Below are 12,946 nucleotides of genomic sequence, written 5' to 3'. Positions count from 1 at the left end.
GGGCGGGGGTACTACACATACATGTCCCTGCAACAACACCCTGCTATTAGTGTATGGCAGGCCCTCAAGAACCTAGAGTCTGCACGTAGACTCAGAAAACTAAAAATGTGTACTGGGAACTGTACCAAAATACATTTAATAGTCCAGACCCTGCTACATGGTTAAAAACAGAATTGCATGTTCTGACCAGTAATTATGAAAAGCCATGATGTTTCATTGCCACTAAACCTTAAGGCAAATTCGTCAGGGCTAAAGGGCTAAGCAACCACCCATATTTGCACTGCACCTAGAAAAAGAGAGAAGGAAAACCATGCAAAGGCCAAATAAAGTGGGCAAAAAGATTCATCTAAAAATATAGTGCATACCTCCAAAATATATATCTAAATTCAGAGAAGGGGTTTAAAAAAAAGTATAATTACTGAATGTCCACCGGACGACTACATACCAGAGGACACCGGATACAGCAACTTTTTAAAAATTTTCTCTTTATATTGCTACCCGAACGAAATTTGAGAGATCTTTTCAATAGTTACAAAACAGTTATGTTCAGTGGGAGAGACATGTAAGAAACCACACTTCTGGTTACTCAACCATCCAGCAGTAACACAAAGGTCACAAAATCCACAGATGATCAGCATCTCTTTATAGGGGCAGAAGGGAATCCTGCTGCCTGTGTGCCTACATAAAAAACATTTCAAAAATCTATTATTGTCATTACGAGAAAGTTTGTAGTCAGTAAGAATGGTACAGCCTATGTGGTTGAATAAAACAATGTCCTTATAAGAACTCAAGCAAACTCGAAAAGATCATCATCATCGAGTGCATTGATAATTCCTAAACTATGATGTTATTAAAAAAAAACAAAGGCTCGCTGTTTCTAGCCTCTCTTTCGGCCCAATGCCACAACATAAGTTACCCCCACCTATATCCGAAGTACAGCCACCGGAGGCTGCCATTCTAGCCCTAGAAGATCACAAGAGAGAGTCTGCACAGTTATTAGATGATCATTTTCATGTGTATCCCTCGGTTTCCATGCATAACTCATGTTACATAGGTAGATCGACAATGCATTGCCCTATCTTTCACATGTAGTCTTTTCTCTATTATATGGTATGCCAAACTGGGCATTGTGTAGTTATATCTTTTGTTTTGATCTTCCCCCTCCAGGCATTGCGGTTGGCCATATTTATTACTTCTTGGAAGATGTGTTCCCCAACCAGCCGGGAGGGAAGAAGTTGCTTGTGACGCCAGGACTACTGTAAGTTTAAGTAATGTCCAGTTTCTTCCATCCATCACTCAAGTTCTTTCTACGCCTAGTGGAATAGGCTGCTTGTTGGGCACATGCATAATACTGTGGCAATTCTCTACAAATTGAAACGTAATATCTCTGACATGAAATGAAAAAATATCCCCACAGAAGTTTCAAAATGGCGATGAATGTGGAAGGATTGACGCCTGAATAACCAGAGAGAGTCCTGTACAGAAAGGCCATGCTTGGAACTAGCCGGCATTCATTGTTGATTTTCACCAGACTTCAACTGACAAAGGTCCACAGTTCCATTTCAAGGAATCCAAAGAAAATCTCAGAATATTGGTATGGTGTAAGGGCACTGTCTCTTTTAACACAGCTTTGTCAGCCAACGATGGCCTTTTTTCAGTAATCCTCAATTATTTTGTCTAACCCAGCTTGAGTCTGATTGGTGTGAAGCAGGTCTGTGCATAACTTTATATATAATGTTATGCTAGTTATCTTAGAGAGCTTTACGCTTCGGAGTATTATTCCCCAAAACAGTGCTATTTCACTTGATGGAGTCTTAGAGCATTTTGGGTAGCCGGCTTTAGAGCTTTGATTGGTTGTTAAAGAGCTGGAGAGGTAACGGGTAGAGGGAATGATGCTGAATGGGGTGGTAATGCCAAGTTGTTCAGTAATAGAGACTATAAAAAGAAATTAAAAAATATAATGTGTTTGGTTTCCCACAAGTAGCTTGCATTCCATAAAGCCTTGTGTGTAGGGTGAAATCATCCACTCCAGTGCTTAAGGTGATTTCACTAGGGGTTTGGATGGACGACACAACATCCCTTAATCACCACATGAACGGCATCGGAAGTTTTTTCTGCAGCTCTTGTTCTTTACCAAATATACTAGCTTTTATACCTAAACCTAGGGACAAGCAAGTAATCACTACATTAGTCCTAACTAGTGTGATTGTCTTGCAACTCATGCCAACCTTGTGTTTAGGGTTGGAGCCGGGCTAAGAACGTCAGCCCATGTGGGTGATACAAAGACTCCAGGGGCTCCCAGTGAAGCAAAGAATTCAGTAAAAGCAGCGTGTATCATGCAGAAAGCTTTCCATGACCACCGCAACTCAGCCCTAAAAGATCAGTTTACCAAAAATTCTCCCCAGCGCGCACGAGTAACAACTACCCAGTTACTCCTTCAGATGTCTAAAATCAAGAGTGCAGGGGACTTAGGCTGTGCTTTCTATCACTTGGGGTCCAACTTTAGAATACTCTGCTACTTTTTGCTTTGGCAAGAGGAAAGGCAGACCCCCTTCAGGAAGGCCCTGGAGTCCCGTCCCTTTTGCTAGCTCTTGGTCATGGGATCCTCTAGGACAGAAATCTTAAACTTTTCAGCCTTCAGCGCCATGCTGAAGTGAGTGTGCACTTTGTAATTTAATAAAATAAAGAGCTGTGTGCAGAAGTCTTTAATTGATATTTGTAGAGTGCCTCCTAAGTCATGGTCATTCTCCAAGTTCTTACCCCCTAGTCCTAGCACTGTCACTAATGACAATGGTGGGAGTAGGGGTAAGTAGGTGTTTTGAAATCGTAATGATATCCTTAACGCAACTCGACAAAATTATTCTATAAGCACCAGTGGTGTATTAACGCATGCTACTTGAAAGTATCGGCTACCAGTCGTTATAGAACAAATTACTCCCTCAAAAGTGACTAATTATGTTTGGTAAATGGAAAATCCTCCATGGTCTACATTAAAAAGGTCTTCAGGAGTGTTTTTAGGTCATGCCTGAGCCAGCGCATGCGCTGCTCTGCGAGACATTTACTAGGTGGGTTTTCTAAGTGCTACCCTACGCTTTGGCTTGCCTAGCGCTTGCGTTCACACGAGCTGCACGCGCGCAACCGCTAGCGTTCAGCGCCCGATCAGGCCCATCTGTCTTTCCTCTCACTCCTCCGCCCCAACACGGCCACACAACTTTTATTTTAACAGCACGGTGCCCGTTTAAGGGACGCTGCACTTCAGTTCATCGTCTTCTTTCCTCACCGGCATGGCTATGTGCATGCCTTTATCTTGTTTTGTGTGGGACTGAGAAAGCCAGACATGTTTTAAATGTTTTTTTTTTTTTTAAGACACTTTGTATTGGTTTTTTCATACCATATATAACAATCTTTGGCATTGTATACAATGAGGATCATTCCACAAGTACCTGCAGTTTCATTCCATATCAAATACAGCATTACAATAATATGCGAATACTTTATCTCGTTTCTCCGAGTCAGTGCTCTATCCAGGACTTCATCATTGCCCACCCTTTCCCCATATATTCCCTCAACCTGCTTAGTCACTGAGTTCTGAATCTGAGTTCTCCCTAGGGGTAAATTTTTATTTTTATTTTTTTTGATGGCTTCCACAGAATCAAGATCTAGATTCTTTTTTTTCTCAGGTGAGTGCCTTTGTGTTTACGTATTTATTTTATCCATAAAACCGAGCCTGTGTTTCTGCTGTTAGCCTTGCCAACACTGCTGTTGTCTCGAAGCATGAAAAGCCCGGAAACAGGAGCTGAAGTGAAATAATAAACTCGGATCCCCTGAACTTCCCTTCTTTTGCTGTTGCTATGAATGATAGTTGCTCAGCTGTGGCGACAGGAAGCACGCGCCTTGGTTGTAAACATAGCTAGGCAACTTTCAGGTTGCTGGTGGACAGAGCTCGAGAAGCAGCTACGCCAGGGTTCGTGGGGTCCCCCATGTGACTTGATAGACATTTGTAACGTGCAACGCCAAAATGGGTTACTACTTATGTTTGCATGCATTAAAATTCTCCTACTGCGAGGATTTTTGAAAATCTCCCAGTGTCTGGCATGCTGTGCACTTCGTGCTTTTTCTGTGAAGTATATTTTCAAAGGACCCAAGATATAACAGTCTTCTCAGTGTGTGTACATTTTCTCTGTTTTAAACCGGATGTGCAACAGCGCACGCGACTCTCTTATGCTTCGTTATTGCTGTGATGCTGGGCTCGTGGTGCTTTAGAACAGAAAGAAGTTTTGGCATGGTGTGAGATTAACACTTTTTGATGCTCCCCGATCTAAACCGTAGCACAGCAGTGACAGCATCTCCTCCTGACTTGTATTCACTTCTGGTGTTGAGTTGAATCTTGTGTCACCATTGTAACATGCGGAGCCTGCTGAATGCTGCTACCTCAGCCTTCTTTTGGCCCTTCGTACCCAGTTTGCGTGGCTTTGAGTGACATGGTTTTAGGTATAACAAACACTACTGTTTTCCTGTCGTAGGCTTCTCTTTTGTTGCTATGCGACTGTTCATTTGAAGAAAACCAACTCATGGAGTATGTTGGAAAAGTGATGTGCTGGTGGCATGCTTCAGTGCCCACCATCTTCCAGTATTAGCCATGTGATTTTAACACCATCTGCATTTTTCAATCTTTCTGCCAATCCATGCCTCTTTCTAAGGACTGAGTTATAAAAGACACTGGTGCTGAGGCGCAAAAGCATTTGACCTATTGCAGTAGTAGCACAGGAGTAGTCTTTTATGTACTCTCGCATGTCTTTGTGAATGTGCCCAAACCCCCAATGTCCCATTAGTAAAATAGCAAATAGGCACACTCCTTCCTGTTTGCACTAGTTTTATATGAATGTTCCCTTAATGCTCCCATTTTACTCCAGTTTTAAATGTTTGTGGCTCAGTTCTCAAGGGCACATGAGTATGTACTTTATGTTCTCGAAAAGTGACTTGGAGATTAGGCCCAAACATAGAAATATTTCTGCATCTGAACTGCATCCATCGCTGTTCGTGTTATCCTCAAGTTAGTTCTGAATGAAACGGGCATGAGGCAAGAAAAAGCATGGACATTGCCTCAATTTCTTTGAAGTTCTGATTAAGAACTGAACAAAAACATGAACTTTGAATTTCTTCCTGTTTGGTCTCTCTTCCCAGTTCGACATTGTTATACATTTTTACAAAACCTTTGCATGTTTGTTTTACAGTTTCTTGGACCAAAACCGAAGTGTATGTGCAAAAGAAAGTTACTGCCCCTCCATAGCTTTAACTCGGTAGGCCAAATGTTAGGGGATTATATAGCTCATTGGATAATTTATCATCCTTTGGGAAATCTTGAAAAGCTTAAGCATCTGTATGGATGTTCCACCAATAACATCAATGCGTTTACTGCTTATTAACAGTCTTCGTCCACAATTCCTAATGGTCAGTTCACTGTTTCATAAGCTATTTACCCATTCTTAAAACTGTCTGCCCATAGCTCTAAGTCTTTTCAATTGTAAACCCTATAACATGATTATGTTGTGCAAATATGTGGCATTGTTTGATCAATTTTACGACTGCAGGTTTATATGCAACTCCAGTTTTACAAGTCGTTGAATAAAGTTTAACATCCCTGTATTCCCTAAGTTTGCCCTAACGATCAGTAAGACATCAAAAGATACTGAGGGAGTTTATGATAATATATTAATGGTACTTTAACTCTTTGTGGTTCATTTTTAACCTGAGAAGATCAAGCTGATGTTCAAGGCATGACGGTAGACGGTTCCCTACATTTGGGCTGGTGCAGATAAGCCTCAACCACCTCACCTACCACTGCAGGCCATTTTGGAGGACTGAGTTTCCTGTTTGGCGTGCTAGATGGGCGGGTGTTTTACACATGCTCGCAGACTATGTATGATTGACAAGCAGTCCTGGGAAATACAGGGCTGATGCCCTTGATGCCCGAGGCTGCTTTAAAACATGACGCTGCCTCACCTCATCAGCATGTGGTCTCTGGAGACCCCAGAGAATTGCTGTACGGGCTGGTGCCAGTTCAGCCCTGCCTGCTGAAATAAATAAAATAAGCAAACAAGCATTGGCATAGCCAATAGGTCTCATCTTTGGGACCTTATAAGTGTTTAGACAATGCAACAGTTGATGTTGTTGCACCAAGGATATTGTGCTGCATAACTAAATACTTGTAAGGCCCCAAAGGCGAGACCTATTGGCTATGCCAATGCTTGTTTAATAGAGTGAATACTCCATCTGTGAATACAGGCTTCTGCCTGGAATTTGCCGTCTCGAGCTACACCGGTAGCATAAATAAGCGAAGCCAAGGCCCAGGGGATACTCAGATCTTGAAACAAAATATCCATGGTGTGCAGAACAATCTGCTGTGAGCCAAAGTGAAAATATCTTGATGTGCCTGCCTTTTCTTAAAAAATTAGATTTGTGGCCATGTATGTCCACTTCTGGTGACGCTAGGTCATCGATGTAAGGATCTCTTAGGTGGGCAGCTCCTCTCTCACTGATGGATAGGCTCCAGACTCCAGTCCCTATGTGGGCACTGTCTCTGCTACTGAAAGAATTTGGCACCAGAATTAACTCATGTGAAAGTATAACTAAAGTCATGTTCACTGGACAGCAAGTAAGATCCTTTCAAAGCAGAAGTCGTTTGATATGTAGTTCACGTACCCTGAAGGCAAAGCATGCAACCTGATTTAATAAAAGTGTATCCAATGACTAGCCTTCGGAAGGGAGAACACATAGTGTGGAATACACTCCCTAACTGTATGCTCAGGGCCAGTTTTAGCTTACACACACCAATCTATGTTTAGAATAGGTTGTACCTCACCCCAAGTGTGTAGAAAAGTAGGATCCTTCTGCATGGTTACCCACTGTGATTGCTTCTGACTAGTCTGACTGGGATCCTGCTAACCAGGACCCCAGTCTCTGTGCTTTCTCCCCTAAATTGGTTTGGTAAGTACTTTGGGTACATCCCAGATTGAAAACTGGTGTAACTGTATCAGTCCCTAGTATATGGTACTAAAGTACCCATGGCATAGGTACACCAGAGGTCCCCTATGGGCTGAAGAATGTATTATGCCACCCATGGGAGACCACCCAAACTGTAACTACAGGTCTTCCATTGCAGCCTGTGTAAGCCAGTTCTAGCACCACTTACGAAAGAAATAGGTTTCCCTATATCGAAGGTCACTGCACTTAAAACCTATAAGTCACCCTTAAAGCAGGTCTTTCAATACTGAAGGCAGGATGCTCGGTTCTCACTGTGAGGTTGCCCCTGCATGTGCAGGACATCCCTACAACCTTTGGAGTCTATTTTCCCGGGTTGTAAGTGCATCAGCCATTCATACCATCGGGTAATTCAGTGGCCATGTGTCATTACCCGACGGCTAACTCTAACCTGGCTGTAAGGAACCCTGTCATGTTTGGTATCAAACATGTTAGAATCATACCCCCACACCGTGCACAATAAAGCTCCTTTGGGAAGCCCTCGGTGCTCCCGTTACCAGCCTTCCAGACCCGGACCGCCCGTTAGGGCTGCTGCGTGCTAGAGACACATTTCTGCCCTGCAGGCTTGAGTAGGGGAAGGCAGAACAATAGGTATCCTGTCACAGGGCGGTGTGACCACCTCCCAGACAGGGTTTAGTGTATTGGGACAGAGTGGGGGTGTTTGCCAGCGCCACATAGTCTGCATGCAGGGCACATTTGGTGCCCTCCATGCATAGTCCAGCTCAAACCAGTTCAGGGAGCCGTTGTCTCCCGCTCTGGGGCAAAACTGGACAAAGGACAGTGGAGTATCCTCCCCCTTGTCCAGCCCCTCCTTTGGGAGGGACCCCTGAATCGTCCCAACCCTTTCCTTAGGGTACTTAACGGCTTACCTGTGGGTGGGTCCCTAGATTCATCGTGGGACAAGATTCATTTCAAGACACCACTTCTTCTTTGACCGTCTGGGCACTCTGGACTTCGCTCTGGGCATCAAGGCTGCAACTGGGAAGATTCCTCCTGCTCCTGATCTCCTCTCCCTTCTCGTCTGCTGCAACATTCATGCCTGTGCCCCATACAGGATCCTTCCAAGGCCTGTGGGCATTCAAGAGACCTGAAGGAATCTCCCTTGAAGTGGAGGAGTCACTTCCCTATATCTGCAAGCACCACAACTAAGCTGACCGGTCTGCTGATCCTGGGCTCCCACAGACTCCGAAAGGCTCAGCAACACAGGTGGTGGTTCTTCACATCCCTCGAGGCCTGCCCTGTCCTCTCACCAAGTTTGAGGCCAGTATCTCTCTTCGGAGCTGCAGGAACCGAATCCCAGTGCACCGCGTCGACTTGCTGTTGCAAAGGCTTGTTGGCTTTCTACCTCCAAGATCTCCAGGCTACAAGTAGCCCCCACCTGAAGCATCTACAGTGACCAAGATCTTCATCCTCACCAAAACACTTGCATCGTGGGCTTGCATCTTTGGTGAGCTGCTTGAAGTCCTCTTGTGACTTCAGTGCCCCTGGCCTGTGGGTCTTCCTGAGGGTCTACTTTGAATTTCACAAGCTCCTCTGATTGCTTGGGGCCTGCTCTAACTCCCCTGTTTGTGGAGTGTCCCCTGGACCTTGCTGGTCCCGACACGGTACCTTCTGCATTTTCCACGTTGGTTGCAGTTGCCAAGTTGCAGTTGCCAAGTTGCGGGGATTCTGCTCATGCACAGAACTATGCACAGGAAACCAGGACCTCAGTGAATTGTGGTGTACCAAAAAACTCACCTCAGTACCCAGAACCCCTATCCGACTAGCATCAGTGTCTCATTTGTTCTCCTTATCATCTCGAAGCTACCAATGATTAGGCAACCCAGAGCAAGCGACTTAGAGTACTCTCAGGAATGGTGGGAATCAGAAACACATTTTCGTTATTATTCTCATATCAGTCCACAACAAGAGTAATCAGAGACACGGAAAAGTTTAAAATGTTTATTTTTAACTAAGTGCTCTAAGGTGCAGTACTTTGGCTAACATAAGCAGAAAAATGATTAAAAATAAAACCATCAGCATTGTTACAATACCATAGAAAATGAAGGGATAAATCATATTAAAGATGACAGTGGAAAACAAGTCCTATACTACTTTGCGAACCACCCTCCCTTGGCTAGTAAACTCGTTTTATAAACTAATAGAAGGTCTCTAGGTTTGAATGGGGAACCCCATACCTCAAAGATCAGCTTAGGTGAATCACATCACAGGATCAGCTCTGCTCTCTGTGTCTGGAAAGGTTTTCTCCAAGTGTCTGAATCATGCATGCAAATGCAATATTAAAGGCACCTGAGTTTCAGATATTTGCAGCTGTGTGCTTGTTGTGTCTAGAGCATGGGCCGATCAACGTGAATTCAACAGCATACATTGTTATTTGACCTTGACACCTTCTGCACACAGTATTCAGACTAAGGTCATGGGGCACTTCTAGGAATGTGAACAACAGCCCGTTCTTATGTGAAGAAAAAGCAAGCAAGCAAGCAGTTTTACTTGTAATAACAGCTACCTGTAGTGTTGTGTGCAAAAAGCAGCAAAGTGGCAAGATGGCGGTTAACTTCTAAAGCGCTTATGCTGACATAGCATTGTGTGCACATAAAACCCTGTCTCCACTACAGTTGGTGTTGTCGACGGACACCGACCCCTCAACTCTCGACATTCGACTGGTACAGCTCGTACACGGCTCCTGGTCTTCCACAGCATTGCCTGGTCCACACAACCTCTTGGTCACTCCTGAGTGGCATAGACTTTGTACCCTCAGCTTGGAGGTTCTTCATATCCTGAATCCACCTTTGGGTTTCCCCGTACACCTTCTCCTTCTCCAGCAGCAGCATCTTCCTGAAGTCCTCCATTGAGTTTGGTGGTGGTTTCCGACGCCACTTCACATCTATGCACCCGGCTTCCCTGGTGTAGGTATCCTGGTTCCTAGGGTATCTACAGGTGGGGTGGCTCTCCAAACTTCTATATTCTACAGGGTGTCTTCAGGATCTACTGGGAAGGGTCCATTTTCTTTCAAAATTGCAACAGCGACTTACACATTGACTTGCATTGAGGCCACGGTCATGTTCCCACTCTGCACACGGCCTCGTTGGGGTCCCTGGCTACTTAACCTCGGGTGGTTCATTAGGTCCTCAGCACTTCTACGTCTTCTTGGTATAGTCTTGACTTGAATCTTGGTTCGCATACCACTATTTTAGTATATTGTTTGGTCTCCCCCTGGCGACCACTGTGTAGTGTGTGCTACTTACCTGTTTCTATTGAAAAGTATTGTGTGCATTGTGTACATCTCCGGCTAGGAGATACCTGAATGTGTTAGTGAGTATCTTATAATAAATACATATTTTTATAAATATGTTATACAAGAGAACGAGGTTTGGGGCAAAACACAATTGTACCTATCCTTAGTGAGATTTATTTATATAAGCAAGGTGCTAAGGACCGGAGATCCAAAAACCCAAAAGACAAAATGCCTCAAATAACTATAAACACAACACAATGGTCCAGCACTCAAATTTCAATCAAAGTATACAGGGAAATATTTGAATACAAATATACATTAATGAATCATATTTCATAAGAACACATAGTAGTTCAGCAGAATTGTTTTCATCAGATCCTTTATTCAAAAACTTATTTCCAGCAAGATAAAAAGACCGTAGCCACCGTGTTTCATCCTCGCGGACTTCTTCTGGGCACAAAAAACAACTTTTTTTCTTGCGGTCTGCGCTGAATTCATTAAAAAAATAGGATTTCTCCTTTCTAAAACCTCATAAAATCTGAAAGTATCTGAAAATGATATGTGGCGATTTTTTATAAGTTCAATTGTTGTTTTTCACACAACATGGTTAAACCTGACTGACGCCACGCTACCGTGCCGGCTGACCGAATCCTACAACAAGTTGGAAATCAGAATGAAGGATGGTTGATATTGACTAATCCCATGTCGTGTGAAAAACAACAATTGAACTTATAAAAAATCGCCACATATAATTTTCAGATACTTTCAGATTGATCTGATGAAAACAATTCTGCTGAACTACTATGTGTTCTTATGAAATATGATTCATTAATGTATATTTGTATTCAAATATTTCCCTGTATACTTTGTTTGAAATTTGAGTGCTGGACCATTGTGTTGTGTTTATATTTTTATAAATACACTGTGTGGTTATTGTTCACTTAAACTATACCTATAAGATTATGTTCTGGTAAAACAAGCGGCTTTACACACCTTCTGGACTAAGCCTGAAGGATGCTCTTCACAGCTACTACTTAGAGGGCTTTATAAGGTTGTCTAAGATCACTAAAATCACCATAAGGGTTGTCTGGACTGGTGCAAGGTGCCCACTTACATAAGTGTACACCATACAGTAAGCCAGCTTCTCACAAAGTATAACATGATTATTCGTCGGTTTTGTTAGCAAAGGGATATGCACATTTCTTTGCCTTACGTCAAACTCTACAAGGCAAGCTTGACTGCAAAAAAAGAACAATTGCACTATATTAGCCAGATCTTAAATTGTGTGGCCTCCTGCTAAAAAGCCAAACCAGGTACATTGCCAAGACTCTTTATGCAAAATTGGGAATTCGAAAACTGAAACTGACCCCATGTTTGTGAGCTACACATAACCAAAATGAAGATTACTGCTTGTAAGGGTCCATGCCCAAGCACATTAAGTCTGGAAACCCATATTTTTCTCCTGGAGGCAAATATTTCTTGGAGGACTTAAAATTGGCCATCAAAAGAAATACAAAACAGAGGTGTAATCAATCACAAAATGAATATTCGGTAAAACCCCATTAAACACATTAAATAATATATTAATATGGAACTGGACAAATACATTTGAATATTAAATTTACCGTTACACCAAAATACAGATATTTCACAATGTTTCTGGCAAATAATTTTACTCTGCATGATGAAATACTAGAGTAATTGTGTGTGGCATTTTTTCTGCAGAAAGTGCTGGTTTGCAGAGTGTACATGATGGCTACCGAATTACAATTTAAAGTGTTAATACACAATTGGTAATTTGCAATTTTAGACTTAATTGTAATTGATTCACCCAGTATGATTAAGCATATTAACCAGCCCTAACTTTTAGTGTATCGATAAACCTAAAATTCATTAAATCATGGGAGACATTTCAAAGATGTGTTAGGTATCTTCCGTTCGATATCAATGAACATAGTGATGCAACGCTACTTTGGTAAGGTAGTACTAGAAAAATAAGCAGCTTGTCAGCTGTTGCCTGGAATGCTTTCAATACAGATATGGTATTTGCTTCTAGACTGGATGTAATTTTACAAAAGAAGACAGTTACTCAGTTTGGATTACTAATGCAAAAGCAGGTAATAGGTATGGTAAACTGATGCTCTGAAGCAATGAGGCATCTTTAAGGTTTATATTTTGTGTCATTTTACTATAGATTGTAGCTTCCCCGTGTATTCCTCACCTAAAGAAATACACCATCAGTCTGAACCTGTGCATCAGGACAAGGCCAGTCTGTTCACTGTGGTTTTGTTTAGGCCAAGTTAAATCCCAAAGTGGTCATCTAAGAAGGCTGCCATTAAAACCTCCCATTCCTGGCTTCCTTAAGAGAAGAAGTCTTTAAAAATGAGATCTTTTCCCTGATCCCAGATAATTTACTCATGTTAACAGACGCTATTAGTTATGTCAGACAATCACTGTTGAAAGGGTTAACTATCAGGGACCTGTTAAATCTGGAACACCTGAACCATCACATCGGCCTATATGGTGAGAGAGGAGTCGCACTAGGGTCAAAGATTTCCTTTAGTTGAATTGACAATCATACCATATTTAGAGGGCCACACAACAGTACAGGTCAAGGCATCTAGGAGTGGGAAGACCACTATCTGTTCTACATGGGCAGAGAATGTCCAC

At 42.6% G+C, this 12,946-nt stretch overlaps 1 protein-coding gene across 2 annotated transcripts in view; it reads left to right on the top strand.

Annotated features, from left to right (window-relative positions):
* DERL3 (derlin 3) overlaps positions 1-12,946 on the top strand; it is a 62,553-nt gene that overhangs the window by 35,348 nt on the left and 14,259 nt on the right. For both annotated transcript variants that reach the window (XM_085633432.1, XM_085633433.1), the window contains exon 6: positions 1,168-1,258. In XM_085633432.1, coding sequence (XP_085489558.1) covers positions 1,168-1,258 — 91 coding nt within the window. The remainder of the gene's footprint in view (positions 1-1,167; positions 1,259-12,946) is intronic.

Source organism: Triturus cristatus, chromosome 11 (assembly GCF_964204655.1).
Source record: "Triturus cristatus chromosome 11, aTriCri1.1, whole genome shotgun sequence".
In the NCBI taxonomy this organism is placed as follows: Eukaryota; Metazoa; Chordata; class Amphibia; order Caudata; family Salamandridae; genus Triturus; species Triturus cristatus.
This window is presented reverse-complemented; position numbering and strand designations above follow the sequence as displayed.